This window comes from Cherax quadricarinatus, chromosome 15 (assembly GCF_038502225.1).
Source record: "Cherax quadricarinatus isolate ZL_2023a chromosome 15, ASM3850222v1, whole genome shotgun sequence".
In the NCBI taxonomy this organism is placed as follows: domain Eukaryota; kingdom Metazoa; phylum Arthropoda; class Malacostraca; order Decapoda; family Parastacidae; genus Cherax; species Cherax quadricarinatus.
In genome coordinates, this window is record NC_091306.1 from 40824389 (window position 1) to 40838704 (window position 14316).

The 14316-nt window shown below is 52.5% G+C and overlaps 1 protein-coding gene across 3 annotated transcripts in view; it reads left to right on the forward strand.

The window, feature by feature from the left end:
* Positions 1 to 14316, forward strand: part of LOC128703315 (phospholipid-transporting ATPase IF) — a gene marked incomplete at its 5' end in the record, with an annotated part of 78932 nt that overhangs the window by 21705 nt on the left and 42911 nt on the right. For all 3 annotated transcript variants that reach the window (XM_070085305.1, XM_070085306.1, XM_070085307.1), the window contains 3 exon segments: positions 3309 to 3409; positions 6820 to 6945; positions 8410 to 8525. In XM_070085305.1, the coding sequence (XP_069941406.1) occupies positions 3309 to 3409; positions 6820 to 6945; positions 8410 to 8525 (343 nt within the window).

Below are 14316 nucleotides of genomic sequence, written 5' to 3' on the forward strand. Positions count from 1 at the left end.
CACCCCCATGAATGAATGCTCTGTCTTACCATGGGTTAGAGTACTCCCATGAATAAATGCTCTGGCTTACCATGGGTTAGAACACTCCCATGAATGAATGCTCCGTCTTTCAATGGGTTAGAACACTCCCATGAATGACTGCTCTGTCTTACCAAGGGTTAGAGCACTCCCATGAATGAATGCTCTGGCTTACCATGTGTTAGAACACTCCCATGAATGAATGCTCTGTCTTACCATGGGTTAGAGCATTCCCATGAATGACTGCTCTGTCTTACCATGGGTTAGACCACTCCCGTGAATGACTGCTCTGTCTTACCATGGGTTAGAACACTCCCATGAATGAATGCTCTGTCTTACCATGGGTTAGAACACTCCCATGAATGAATGCTCCTGCTTACCATGGGTTAGAACACCCCCATGAATGAATGCTCTGTCTTACCATGGGTTAGAGCACTCCCATGAATAAATGCTCTGGCTTTCAATGGGTTAGAACACTCACATGAATGACTGCTCTGTCTTACCATGGGTTAGAGCACTCCCATGAATGAATGCTCTGGTTTACCATGTGTTAGAACACTCCCATGAATGAATGCTCTGTCTTACCATGGGTTAGAGCACTCCCATGAATGACTGCTCTGTCTTACCATGGGTTAGAGCACTCCCATGAATGACTGCTCTGTCTTACCATGGGTTAGAGCACTCCCATGAATGAATGCTCTGTCTTACCATGGGTTAGAACACTCCCATGAATGCTCTGTCTTACCATGGGTTAAAGCACTCCCATGAATGACTGCTCTGTCTTACCATGGGTTAGAGCACTCCCATGAATGACTGCTCTGTCTTACCATGGGTTAGAGCACTCCCATGAATGACTGCTCTGTCTTATCATGGGTTAGAGCACTCCCATGAATGACTGCTCTGTCTTACCATGGGTTAGAACACTCCCATGAATGAATGCTCTGTCTTACCATGGGTTAGAGCACTCCCATGAATGACTACTCTGTCTTACCATGGGTTAGGGCACTCCCATGAATGACTGCTCTGTCTTACCATGGGTTAGAGCACTCCCATGAATGACTGCTCTGTCTTACCATGGGTTAGAGCACTCCCATGAATGAATGCTTTGTCTTACCATTGGTTAGAGCACTCCCATGAATGACTGCTCTGTCTTACCATGGGTTAGAGCACTCCCATGAATGACTGTTCTATCTTACCATGGGTTAGAGCACTCCCATGAATGACTGTTCTGTCTTACCTTGAGTTAGAGCACTCCCATGAATGACTGCTCTGTCTTACCATGGGTTAGAACACTCCCATGAATGACTGCTCTGTCTTACCATGGGTTAGAGCACTCCCATGAATGAATGCTCTGTCTTACCATGGGTTAGAACACTCCCATGAATGACTGCTCTGTCTTACCATGGGTTAGAACACTCAGTTCAATGAGTTGTTTACAATCGTATCATTACGATTTCGCTTGTCATTGAACACCGTCGTCGTTGCTAGCAAAATCCTGGTCAGAGTAACTGTGGGAGCAGACATACCTGGACCTGCTACAACTCACTGCACCATTAAACGCCACAATCACTAGCAATATTAAACACTACAGTCTCTAAAGGTTTGAAAATTACAATTCCTAAACATCGGCAAGAAGAAAAATGTGAAACTATTGGTAAAGTTAACGAAATGTTATAGAAAAAGGGAGCAAGTGCAACTAATGCGACATTTTTCTTGTAGCAACGTTTCGCTCTCCAAGTGTACTCTCAATTTCTCTTACGTCGTCTTCCATCAAGGTTGATGTTTCCAGGAGTGTGATTCATCTCTGTATTCGACTGAAGACTGCAGAGAGGACGAAAACGCTTCGTCAACAAAGATTTCTAGTGTTGCACAAATCATACCAGGGGTGAGGTTTGAACTCGCGGTCAGAGAGTCTCGAAACTCCAGACCGTCGTGTCAGCCACTGGACCAGCTAGCTGGCCCAGTGGCTAACGCGATTTCGTGAGTCATAGTGTTGCACATGTGTCTTAGTTTTCTAACCATAATGAGTCAGGTGCAGGTCAGGTGCAGGTCAGGTACAGGTCAGGTGCAGGTCAGGTGCAGGTCAGGTGCAGGTCAGGTGCAGGTCAGGTGCAGGTCAGGTGCAGGTCAGGTGCAGGTCAGGTGCAGGTCAGGTGCAGGTCAGGTGCAGGTCAGGTGACGCAGAGCAAATGTGGTTAGGTCGTAGGAACTTGTATTTTCTAAATAAAACAAAAATATAAAAATCCTATCAGCCATGTAAAGAAATTACTGTTGTTATGCATATTAAGTGATTAAAATTTAGATTTCTATATTATACTACAGATAAAATTTGATAGTTAAAGGCCCTGCCGAAAGCCACTAATTATGCAAATGTAATCCGGGCAAGATGACATGTGATACAGCGTACCTCACTCTGTTTTTCTCAGTGATTCCGGTGAGGTGAATAATGGCAGCCTCAAGGAATTTCGTTTGGAGTTGTCATTTTTTTAGTAATTAAGATGTGTTAAATTCCAGTTCATGATGTGTAAGTGTGGGGCTTCGATTCATCATGCATGTGTTGTGTGTGTTATCATATCTGTATGCTTGCTTGAGTTTAAATCTCTGGCTGTATCACCTACATAAAAATGATCGCATGCTCCACAAGGGATGCTCTGAACTCCAGGCACAGCTGGAGTCTGGGGAAGTGTTAGACTGGGGTGAAGACAAGTGGTTTTCATTGCTTCAAGTGCTCTTGACGTGTGAAATTTGTGAAGGGATTTAGAGAAACGGGATAGCTGAACTTAAATGTGGGAGGTGAGAAGCACAGTTCGGGATGTCGAGGCTTGGAGTGTCATTTGAATTTTGATGTCTGCATGTATCTGGCAAGAGAGTTATTGAGTGAGTAATGGTATGTATGGTTCTTTTTTTTTTTTTTTTTTTTTTGTAACCCTTCCTTAGTGGAAGATTACCAGTGTAGTAAAAATAATTATACAGACATTATTAACAAGTAACAATGTTAATAATAGTAACAACCAGGAATAACACCCACAGTTACCAATAGTATATATATTTATATCAGTATATATATTTATATCAGTAACAAACAGGAACAATTAACACACTTACAAGAAGTATATATCAAAGTATGCAAATCTCTCTACCAAGACAGGAACAATTCTTAATAAAATCACAAAGCTGAAAAAAATAACACTTCAGACGTCTCTGAACTATCTAATTTTCCTGTCCACTCTGAAGTTTATTTCTGTAGTAAGAACAGCGACGACCCACGTCAATAACAAGTTTCATTGCAGGTCCATGAATCATTTCCTGGTGTTCTTCTTGGTTCTTCTGGTGCTGGAGATTGTTGTCTGCACCGTGTTGAAGTACGAGGTTTATGACGACGATACTATGAGTGAGTACCAGTCCACACACACACACACACACACACACACACACACACACACACACACACACACACACACACACACACACACACACACACACACACACACACACATACCTTTTATACTCTCGCAATAATAATAAATTTTGTGACCAGAAAATGTCTTGTTGGCCAGAATACTGGTTAACCGAGAGCTCTTCCTCTACCTGTACCCTTGTACAACGATGTTACATTCCCTCACATGTACCCCTGCACCACGATGGTACAGTCCCTCACATGTACCCCTGCACCACGATGGTACATTCCCTCACATGTACCCCTGCACCACGATGGTACAGTCCCTCACATGTACCCCTGCACCACGATGGTACATTCCCTCACATGTACCCCTGCACCACGATGGTACAGTCCCTCACATGTACCCCTGCACCACGATGGTACATTCCCTCACATGTACCCCTGCACCACGATGGTACAGTCCCTCACATGTACCCCTGCACCACGATGGTACAGTCCCTCACATGTACCCCTGCACCACGATGGTACATACCCTCACATGTACCCCTGCACCACGATGGTACAGTCCCTCACATGTACCCCTGCACCACGATGGTACAGTCCCTCACATGTACCCCTGCACCACGATGGTACAGTCCCTCACATGTACCCCTGCACCACGATGGTACATTCCCTCACATGTACCCCTGCACCACGATGGTACAGTCCCTCACATGTACCCCTGCACCACGATGGTACATTCCCTCACATGTACCCCTGCACCACGATGGTACATTCCCTCACATGTACCCCTGCACCACGATGGTACATTCCCTCACATGTACCCCTGCACCACGATGGTACAGTCCCTCAAATGTACCCCTGCACCACGATGGTACATTCCCTCACATGTACCCCTGCACCACGATGGTACAGTCCCTCACATGTACCCCTGCACCACGATGGTACAGTCCCTCACATGTACCCCTGCACCACGATGGTACATTCCCTCACATGTACCCCTGCACCACGATGGTACATTCCCTCACATGTACCCCTGCACCACGATGGTACATACCCTCACATGTACCCCTGCACCACGATGGTACATTCCCTCACATGTACCCCTGCACCACGATGGTACAGTCCCTCACATGTACCCCTGCACCACGATGGTACAGTCCCTCACATGTACCCCTGCACCACGATGGTACAGTCCCTCACATGTACCCCTGCACCACGATGGTACATACCCTCACATGTACCCCTGCACCACGATGGTACATACCCTCACATGTACCCCTGCACCACGATGGTACAGTCCCTCACATGTACCCCTGCACCACGATGGTACATACCCTCACATGTACCCCTGCACCATGATGGTACATACCCTCACATGTACCCCTGCACCACGATGGTACATACCCTCACATGTACCCCTGCACCACGATGGTACAGTCCCTCACATGTACCCCTGCACCACGATGGTACATACCCTCACATGTACCCCTGTACCACGATGGTACATACCCTCACATGTACCCCTGCACCACGATGGTACATTCCCTCACATGTACCCCTGCACCACGATGGTACAGTCCCTCACATGTACCCCTGCACCACGATGGTACAGTCCCTCACATGTACCCCAGCACCACGATGGTACATACCCTCACATGTACCCCTGCACCACGATGGTACATACCCTCACATGTACCCCTGCACCACGATGGTACATTCCCTCACATGTACCCCTGCACCACGATGGTACAGTCCCTCACATGTACCCCTGCACCACGATGGTACAGTCCCTCACATGTACCCCTGCACCACGATGGTACATACCCTCACATGTACCCCTGCACCACGATGGTACAGTCCCTCACATGTACCCCTGCACCACGATGGTACATTCCCTCACATGTACCCCTGCACCACGATGGTACAGTCCCTCACATGTACCCCTGCACCTCGATGGTACATTCCCTCACATGTACCCCTGCACCACGATGGTACAGTCCCTCACATGTACCCCTGCACCACGATGGTACAGTCCCTCACATGTACCCCTGCACCACGATGGTACAGTCCCTCACATGTACCCCTGCACCACGATGGTACATTCCCTCACATGTACCCCTGCACCACGATGGTACAGTCCCTCACATGTACCCCTGCACCACGATGGTACAGTCCCTCACATGTACCCCTGCACCACGATGGTACATTCCCTCACATGTACCCCTGCACCACGATGGTACAGTCCCTCACATGTACCCCTGCACCACGATGGTACAGTCCCTCACATGTAACCCTGCACCACGATGGTACATTCCCTCACATGTACCCCTGCACCACGATGGTACAGTCCCTCACATGTACCCCTGCACCACGATGGTACATACCCTCACATGTACCCCTGCACCACGATGGTACAGTCCCTCACATGTACCCCTGCACCACGATGGTACATTCCCTCACATGTACCCCTGCACCACGATGGTACAGTCCCTCACATGTACCCCTGCACCACGATGGTACAGTCCCTCACATGTACCCCTGCACCACGATGGTACATTCCCTCACATGTACCCCTGCACCACGATGGTACATTCCCTCACATGTACCCCTGCACCACGATGGTACAGTCCCTCACATGTACCCCTGCACCACGATGGTACAGTCCCTCACATGTACCCCTGCACCACGATGGTACATTCCCTCACATGTACCCCTGCACCACGATGGTACAGTCCCTCACATGTACCCCTACACCACGATAGGATATTCGTAATAAACGAAGAACAGAGGTACATTTGTAGTGATGTCACCTGGCTAACACAGTTTCCAGTCCATATAATTCCTACACTGAAATAGCTTGAAAGTGTTCCTGAGGGTCACTGGTGTGGCCTGCTAGGAAGAAACATGACTTGTAACCAGGCTACCTAGCGTCTTGTGGCGTCTGTGGCTGAGTGATCTAAAGCTTCACTTAGGGATCTATAACACCACCCATACGTGGATTCGAATCTCACTGACTGCGATCTATCTGTGAATATATATATATATATATATATATATATATATATATATATATATATATATATATATATATATATATATATATATATATATATATATATATATATATATATATATATATATATATATATATATATATATATATATATATATATATATATATATATATATATATATATATATATATATATATATAAAATCGCAAACAGTAGATCTTAAAAATGCAAAATGAGCCACGTAGGAATGGAAATCTTAAGCTCTTGATTAATATCTAAAGATCTCGTAACACATATGGCTTGTTCCGCATTTACATACATATAGATATCTAATATTCCATATAAAATCGTTAATGAGAGGTGTGTATGTTTGTGTTTGTGCAGGTGACATGTGGTACCTGGGAGTGCCTGACAATACCACATCTACCACCAGTGATGTGATACAGGACAGCTCCTCCTTCCTCGTCATCTTCAACTACATCATTCCCATCTCACTCTACGTCACTCTTGGTACGTATCGCAAGTAGCCGTCACAGTGGGAGTCGCTTTTCATTGCAGAAGCGTCACGGCTCCGTCACAAAGAGTGTCACATGCAGTAAGTGTTTGCAACATTCCACTCCTCTCATTTTTTTATATTTGCAATCTTTTTTGTACCTTTCCTTTTGATATCAAGGATATTGTTTGTGCTGCGATTCCAGCACCTTGATAACCCTGCAGTGATTTACATTATCCACATTACCGTAAAAACTGTAAACACACACACACACACACACACACACACACACACACACACACACACACACATACACACACACACACACACACACACACACACACACACACACACACACACACACACACACACACACACACACACACACACACACACACACACACACACACACACAATTGGAAGTTGAAGACTCAGATGAATCAAAGGGATGTTAGGAAGTATTTCTTCAGTCATAGAGTAGTCAGGCCATGGAATAGCCTAGAAAGTGATGTAGTGGAGGCAGGAACCATACATAGTTTTAAGGCGAGGTATGATAGAGCTCATGGGGCAGGGAGAGAGAGGACCTAGTAGCAATCAGCGAAGAGGCGTGGCCAGGAGCTGTGACTCGACCCCTGCAACCACAAATAGGTGAGTACACACACACATAAATATATATATATATATATATATATATATATATATATATATATATATATATATATATATATATATATATATATATATATATATATATATATATATATATATATATATATATATATATATATATATATATATACTTCACAAAATCTACAATTATACCTAAGCTTCGTGGAACGAGTTTCACAAGTTCAGGAACGTTCTAACGCTGTCTCCGTGGACTACACCCCCGAATTATGAATAAATGTCCTAGTGGTAAGGCTCCTGGACGTTTCTCCTACCCTCCTGCTCAAGGAAGGAGTTGTAGGGCATTCCATATCCAACCCTGTCTACGTCAACTATACCCCCGAATAAGTTGGCTCGTGGCTTGGTTGGCAAACCTCTCGCTTCACACGGTGAGATGTCCGGGTTCGATTCCCGGCAAGGGTAAAAACATTGGGCGTGTTTCCTTACAACTGTTGTTTATGTTCACCCATCACTAAAATGGGTACCTGGGTGTTAGTGGACTGGTATGGGTCGCATCCTGGGAAAAAACTGACCTAATTTCCCCGAAATGCTCTACTTAACAAGGGGCTTTCTATATACTAGTATGTCACTGATGTCAGCTATGGTCTGTATACCTTCTACATTTAGAAAAAAAGATATATGTATTAATATTTCCGTGGTAAGACTACTGAATCGTCTCTCTTCACCACCTAAACAAACCTACAGAATTTGTAGGGCTTTAGAGTTTTAACATTGTCTGTTGTATATCACTGTGATAAACCACGGAAAATGGAGTCAGGTTCTAACAGTGTAACTCCCTTGATTCCTTTCTCCAGAGATGCAGAAGTTCCTGGGAGCCATGTTCATCGGCTGGGATGATGATCTGATGTGCAAGAATACGGGGGAGAGATGCAAGTGTAACACCTCTGACCTGAACGAGGAGCTGGGACAGGTGGGTGTGGCTCACAAGGAGCTGGGACAGGTGGGTGTAGCTCACAAGAAGCTGGGACAGGTGGGTCTGGCTCACAAAGAGCCGGGACAGGTGGGTTTGGCTCACAAGGCGCTGGGACAGGTGAGTTTGGCTTACAAGGAGCTAGGACAGGCGGGTCTGGCTCAGAAGTGGCAAGGAAAGGTGGGTCTGGCTCACAAAGAGCTGGGACATGTTAGTTTGGCTCACAAGGAGCTGGGACAGGTTAGTGTGGCTCACAAGGAGCTGGGAGAGGTGGGTTTGGCTCACAAGGAGCTGGGGCAGGTGGGTCTGACTCAAAAAAAGCCGGGACAGGTGGGTTTGGCTCACAAGGAGCTGGGAAGGTGGGTCTGACTCAAAAGGAGCCGGGACAGGTGGGTTTGGCTCACAACGAGCTGGGACAGGTGGGTTTGGCTAATAAGAAGCAGAGACAGGTGGGTTTTGCTCACAAGGAGCTGAGACAAGGGGTCTGGTTCACAAATGGCAGGAACAGGTGGGTCTGGCTCACAAGGGGCTGGGACAGGTGAGTCTGGCTCACAAGGTGCTGGGACAGGTGGGAGTGGCTCACAAGGGGCTGGGACAGGTGGGTCTGGCTCACAAGGGGCTGGGACAGGTGGGTCTGGCTCACAAGGGGCTGGGACAGGTGGGTCTGGCTCACAAGGGGCTGGGACAGGTGGGTCTGTCTCACAAGGTGCTGGGACAGGTGGGTCTGACTCACAAGGGGCTAGGACAGGTGGGTCTGGCTCACAAGGGGATGGGACAAGTGGGTCTGGCTCACAAGGGGCTGGGACAGGTGGGTCTGGCTCACAAGGGGATGGGACATGTGGGTCTGGCTCACAAGGGGCTGGGACAGGTGGGTCTGGCTCACAAGGGGCTGGGACAGGTGGGTCTGGCTCACAAGGGGCTGGGACAGGTGGGTCTGACTCACAAGGGGCTGGGACAGGTGGGCCTGGCTCACAAGGGGCTGGGGCAGGTGGGCCTGGCTCACAAGTGGCTGGGACAGGTGGGTGTGGCTCACAAGGGGCTGGGACAGGTGGGTCTGGCTCACAAGGGGCTGGGACAGGTGGGTCTGGCTCACAAGGGGCTGGGACAGGCGGGTCTGGCTCACAAGGGGCTGGGACAGGTGGGTCTGGCTCACAAGGGGCTGGCACAGGTGGGTCTGGCTCACAAGGGGCTGGGAAAGGTGGGTCTGGCTCACAAGGGACAGGGACAGATGGGTCTGGCTCAAAAGGGGCTGGGACAGGTGAGTTTGGCTCACAAGGGGCTGGGACAGGTGGGTGTAGCTCACAAGGGACTGGGACAGGTTGGTCTGGCTCACAAGGGGCTGGGACAGGTGGGTCTGGCTCACAAGGGGCTGGGACAGATGGGTCTGGCTCACAAGGGGCTGGGACAGGTGGGTCTGGCTCACAAGGGGCTGGGACAGGTGGGTCTGGCTCACAAGGGGCTGGGACAGGTGGGTCTGGCTCAAAAGGGGCTGGGACAGGTGGGTCTGGCTCACAAGGGGCTGGGACAGGTGGGTCTGGCTCACAATGGGCTGGGACAAGTAGGTCTGGCTCACAAAGGGCTGGTACAGGTGGGTCTGGCTCACAAAGGGCGGGGACAGATGGGTCTGGCTCACAAGGGGCTGGGACAGGCGGGTTTGGCTCACAAGGGACTGGGACAGGTGGGTCTGGCTCACAAGGGGCTGGGACAGGTGGGTCTGGCTCACAAGGGGCTGGGACAGGTGGGTCTGGCGCACAAGGGGCTGGGACAGGTGGGTCTGGCTAACAAGGGGCTGGGACAGGTGGGTCTGGCTCACAAGGGGCTGGGACAGGTGGGTCTGACTCACAAGGGGCTGGGACAGGTGGGTCTGGCTCACAAGGGGATGGGACAAGTGGGTCTGGCTCACAAGGGGCTGGGACAGGTGGGTCTGGCTCACAAGGGGCTGGGACAGGTGGGTCTGGCTAACAAGGGGCTGGGACAGGTGGGTCTGGCTCGCAAGGGGCTAGGACAGGTGGGTCTGGCTCTCAAGGGGCTGGGACAGGTGGGTCTGGCTCACAAGGGGCTGGGACAGGTGAGTCTATCTCACAAGGGGCTGGGACAGGTGGGTGTGGCTCACAAGGGACTGGGACAGGTGGGTCTGGCTCACAAGGGGTTGGGACAGGTGGGTCTGGCTCACAAGGGGCTGGGACAGGTGGGTCTGACTCACAAGGGGCTAGGACAGGTGGGTCTGGCTCACAAGGGGATGGGACAAGTGGGTCTGGCTCACAAGGGGCTGGGACAGGTGGGTCTGGCTCACAAGGGGATGGGACAAGTGGGTCTGGCTCACAAGGGGCTGGGACAGGTGGGTCTGGCTCACAAGGGGCTGGGACAGGTGGGTCTGGCTCACAAGGGGCTGGGACAGGTGGGTCTGACTCACAAGGGGCTGGGACAGGTGGGTCTGGCTCACAAGGGGCTGGGGCAGGTGGGCCTGGCTCACAAGGAGCTGGGACAGGTGGGTGTGGCTCACAAGGGGCTGGGACAGGTGGGTCTGGCTCACAAGGGGCTGGGACAGGTGGGTCTGGCTCACAAGGGGCTGGGACAGGTGGGTCTGGCTCACAAGGGGCTGGGACAGGTGGGTGTGGCTCACAAGGGGCTGGGACAGGTGGGTGTGGCTCACAAGGGACTGGGACAGGTGGGTCTGGCTCACAAGGGGCTGGGACAGGTGGGTCTGGCTCACAAGGGGCTGGGACAGGTGGGTCTGGCTCACAAGGGGCTGGGACAGGTGGGTCTGGCTCACAAGGGGCTGGGACAGGTGGGTCTGGCCCACAAGGGGCTGGGACAGGTGGGTCTGGCTCAAAAGAGGCTGGGACAGGTGGGTCTGGCTCACAAGGGGCTGGGACAGGTGGGTCTGGCTCACAAGGGGCTGGGACAAGTAGGTCTGGCTCACAAAGGGCTGGGACAGGTGGGTCTGGCTCACAAAGGGCGGGGACAGATGGGTCTGGCTCACAAGGGGCTGGGACAGGTGGGTCTGGCTCACAAGGGACTGGGACAGGTGGGTCTGGCTCACAAGGGGCTGGGACAGGTGGGTCTGGCTCACAAGGGGCTGGGACAGGTGGGTCTGGCGCACAAGGGGCTGGGACAGGTGGGTCAGGCTCACAAGGGGCTGGGACAGGTGGGTCTGGCTCACAAGGGGCTAGGATAGGTGGGTCTGACTCACAAGGGGCTGGGACAGGTGGGTCTGGCTCACAAGGGGCTGGGACAGGTGGGTCTGGCTCACAAGGGGCTGGGACAGGCGGGTCTGGCTCACAAGGGGCTGGGACAGGTGGGTCTGGCTCAAAAGACGCTAGCACAGGTGGGTCTGGCTCACAAGGGGCTAGGACAGGTGGGTCTGGCTCACAAGGGGCTGTGACAGGTGGGTCTGGCTCACAAGGGGCTGGGACAGGTGAGTCTGGCTCACAAGGGGCTGGGACAGGTGGGTGTGGCTCACAAGGGACTGGGACAGGTGGGTCTGGCTCACAAGGGGCTGGGACAGGTGGGTCTGGCTCACAAGGGGCTGGGACAGGTGGGTCTGGCTCACAAGGGGCTGGGACAGGTGGGTCTGGCTCACAAGGGGCTGGAACAGGTGGGTCTGGCTCACAAGGGGCAGGGACAGGTGGGTCTGGCTCACAAGGGGCTGGGACAGGTGGGTCTATCTCACAAAAAGCTGGGACAAGTGGGTCTGGCTCACAAAGGGCTGGGACAGGTGGGTCTGGCTCACAAAGGGCGGGGACAGGCGGGTCTGGCTCACAAGGGACTGGGACAGGTGGGTCTGGCTCACAAAAGGCTGGGACAGGTGCGTCTTGCTCACAAGGGGCTGGGACAGGTGGGTCTGACTCACAAAGGGCTGGGACAGGTGGGTCTGACTCACAAGTTGCTGGAACAGGTGGGTCTGACTCACAAGGGGCTGGGACATGTGGGTCTGACTCACAAGGTGCTGGGACATGTGGGTCTGGCTCACAAGGGGCTGGGACAGGTGGGTCTGGCTCACAAGGAGCCGGGACAGGTGGGTTTGGCTCACAAGGAGCTGGGACAGGTGAGTTTGGCTTACAAGGAGCTGGGACAGGTGGGTCTGGCTCACAAGGACCTAGGACAGATGAATCTCATTCACAAGGAACCGGGACAGGTGGGTCTGGCTCATAAGAAGCTGGGACAGGTGGGTCTGGTTCACAAGTGGCAAGGACAGGTGGGTTTGGCTCACAAAGAGCTGGGACATGTTAGTGTGGCTCACAAGGAGCTGGGAGAGGTGGGTTTGGCTCACAAGGAGCTGAGGCAGGTGGGTCTGACTCAAAAGAAGCCGGGACAGGTGGGTTTGGCTCACAAGGAGCTGGGAAGGTGGGTCTGACTCAAAAGGAGCCAGGACAGGTGGGTTTGGCTCACAACGAGCTGGGACAGATGGGTTTGGCTAATAAGAAGCAGAGACAGGTGGGTTTTGCTCACAATGAGCTGGGACAAGGGGTCTGGTTCACAAATGGCAGGAACAGGTGGGTCTGGCTCACAAGGGGCTGGGACAGGTGGGTCTGGCTCACAAGGGGCTGGGACAGGCGGGTCTGGCTCACAAGGGGCTGGGACAGGTTGATCTGGCTCATAAGGGGCTGGGACAGGTAGGTCTGGCTCACAAGGGGCTGGGACAGGTGGGTCTGGCTCACAAGGGGCTGGGACAGGTGGGTCTGACTCACAAGGGGCTGGGACAGGTGGGTCTGGCTCACAAGGGGCTGGGACAGGTGGGTCTGGCTCACAAGGGGCTGGGACAGGTGGGTCTGGCTCACAAGGGGCTGGGACAGGTGGGTCTGGCTCACAAGGCGCTGGGACAGGTGTGTCTGACTCACAAGGGGCTGGGACAGGTGGGTCTGGCTCACAAGGGGCTGGGACAGGTGGGTCTGGCTCACAAGGGGCTAGGACAGGTGGGTCTGACTCACAAGGGGCTGGGACAGGTGGGTCTGGCTCACAAGGGGCTGAGGCAGGTGGGTTTGGCTCGCAAGGGGCTGGGACAGGTGGGTCTGGCTCACAAGGGGCTGGGACAGGTGGGTCTGACTCACAGGGGGCTGGGACAGGTGGGTCTGGCTCACAAGGGGCTGGGACAGGTGAGTCTGGCTCACAAGGGGCAGGGACAGGTGGGTCTGGCTCACAAGGGGCTGGGACAGGTGGGTCTGGCTCACAAGGAGCTGGGACAGGTGGGTCTGGCTCACAAGGGGCTGGGACTGGTGGGTCTGGCTCACAAGGGGCTGGGACAGGCGGGTCTGGCTCACAAGAGGCTGGGACAGGTGGGTGTGGCTCACAAGGGGCTGGGGCAGGTTGGTCTGGCTCACAAGGGGCTGGGACAGGTGGGTGTGGCTCACAAGGTGCTGGGACAGGTGGGTCTGGCTCAAAAGGGGCTGGGACAGGCGGGTCTTGCTCACAAGGGGCTGGGACAGGTGGGTCTGCCTCTACAAGGAGCTGGGACAGGTGGGTTAGACTCACAAGGGGCTGGGACAGGTGGGTCTGACTCACAAGGGGCTGGTACAGGTGGGTCTGACTCGCAAGGGGCTGGGACAGGTGGGTCTGGCTCACAAGGGGCTGGGGCAGGTTGGTCTGGCTCACAAGGGGCTGGGACAGGTGGGTGTGGCTCACAAGGAGCTGGGACAGGTGGGTCTGACTCACAAGAGGCTAGGACAGGTGGTTCTGGCTCACAAGGGGCTGGAACAGGTGGGTCTGACTCACAAGGGGCTGAGACAGGTGGGTCTGTCTCACAAGGGGCTGGGACAGGAGGGTCTGGCTCACAAGGAGCTGGGACAGGTGG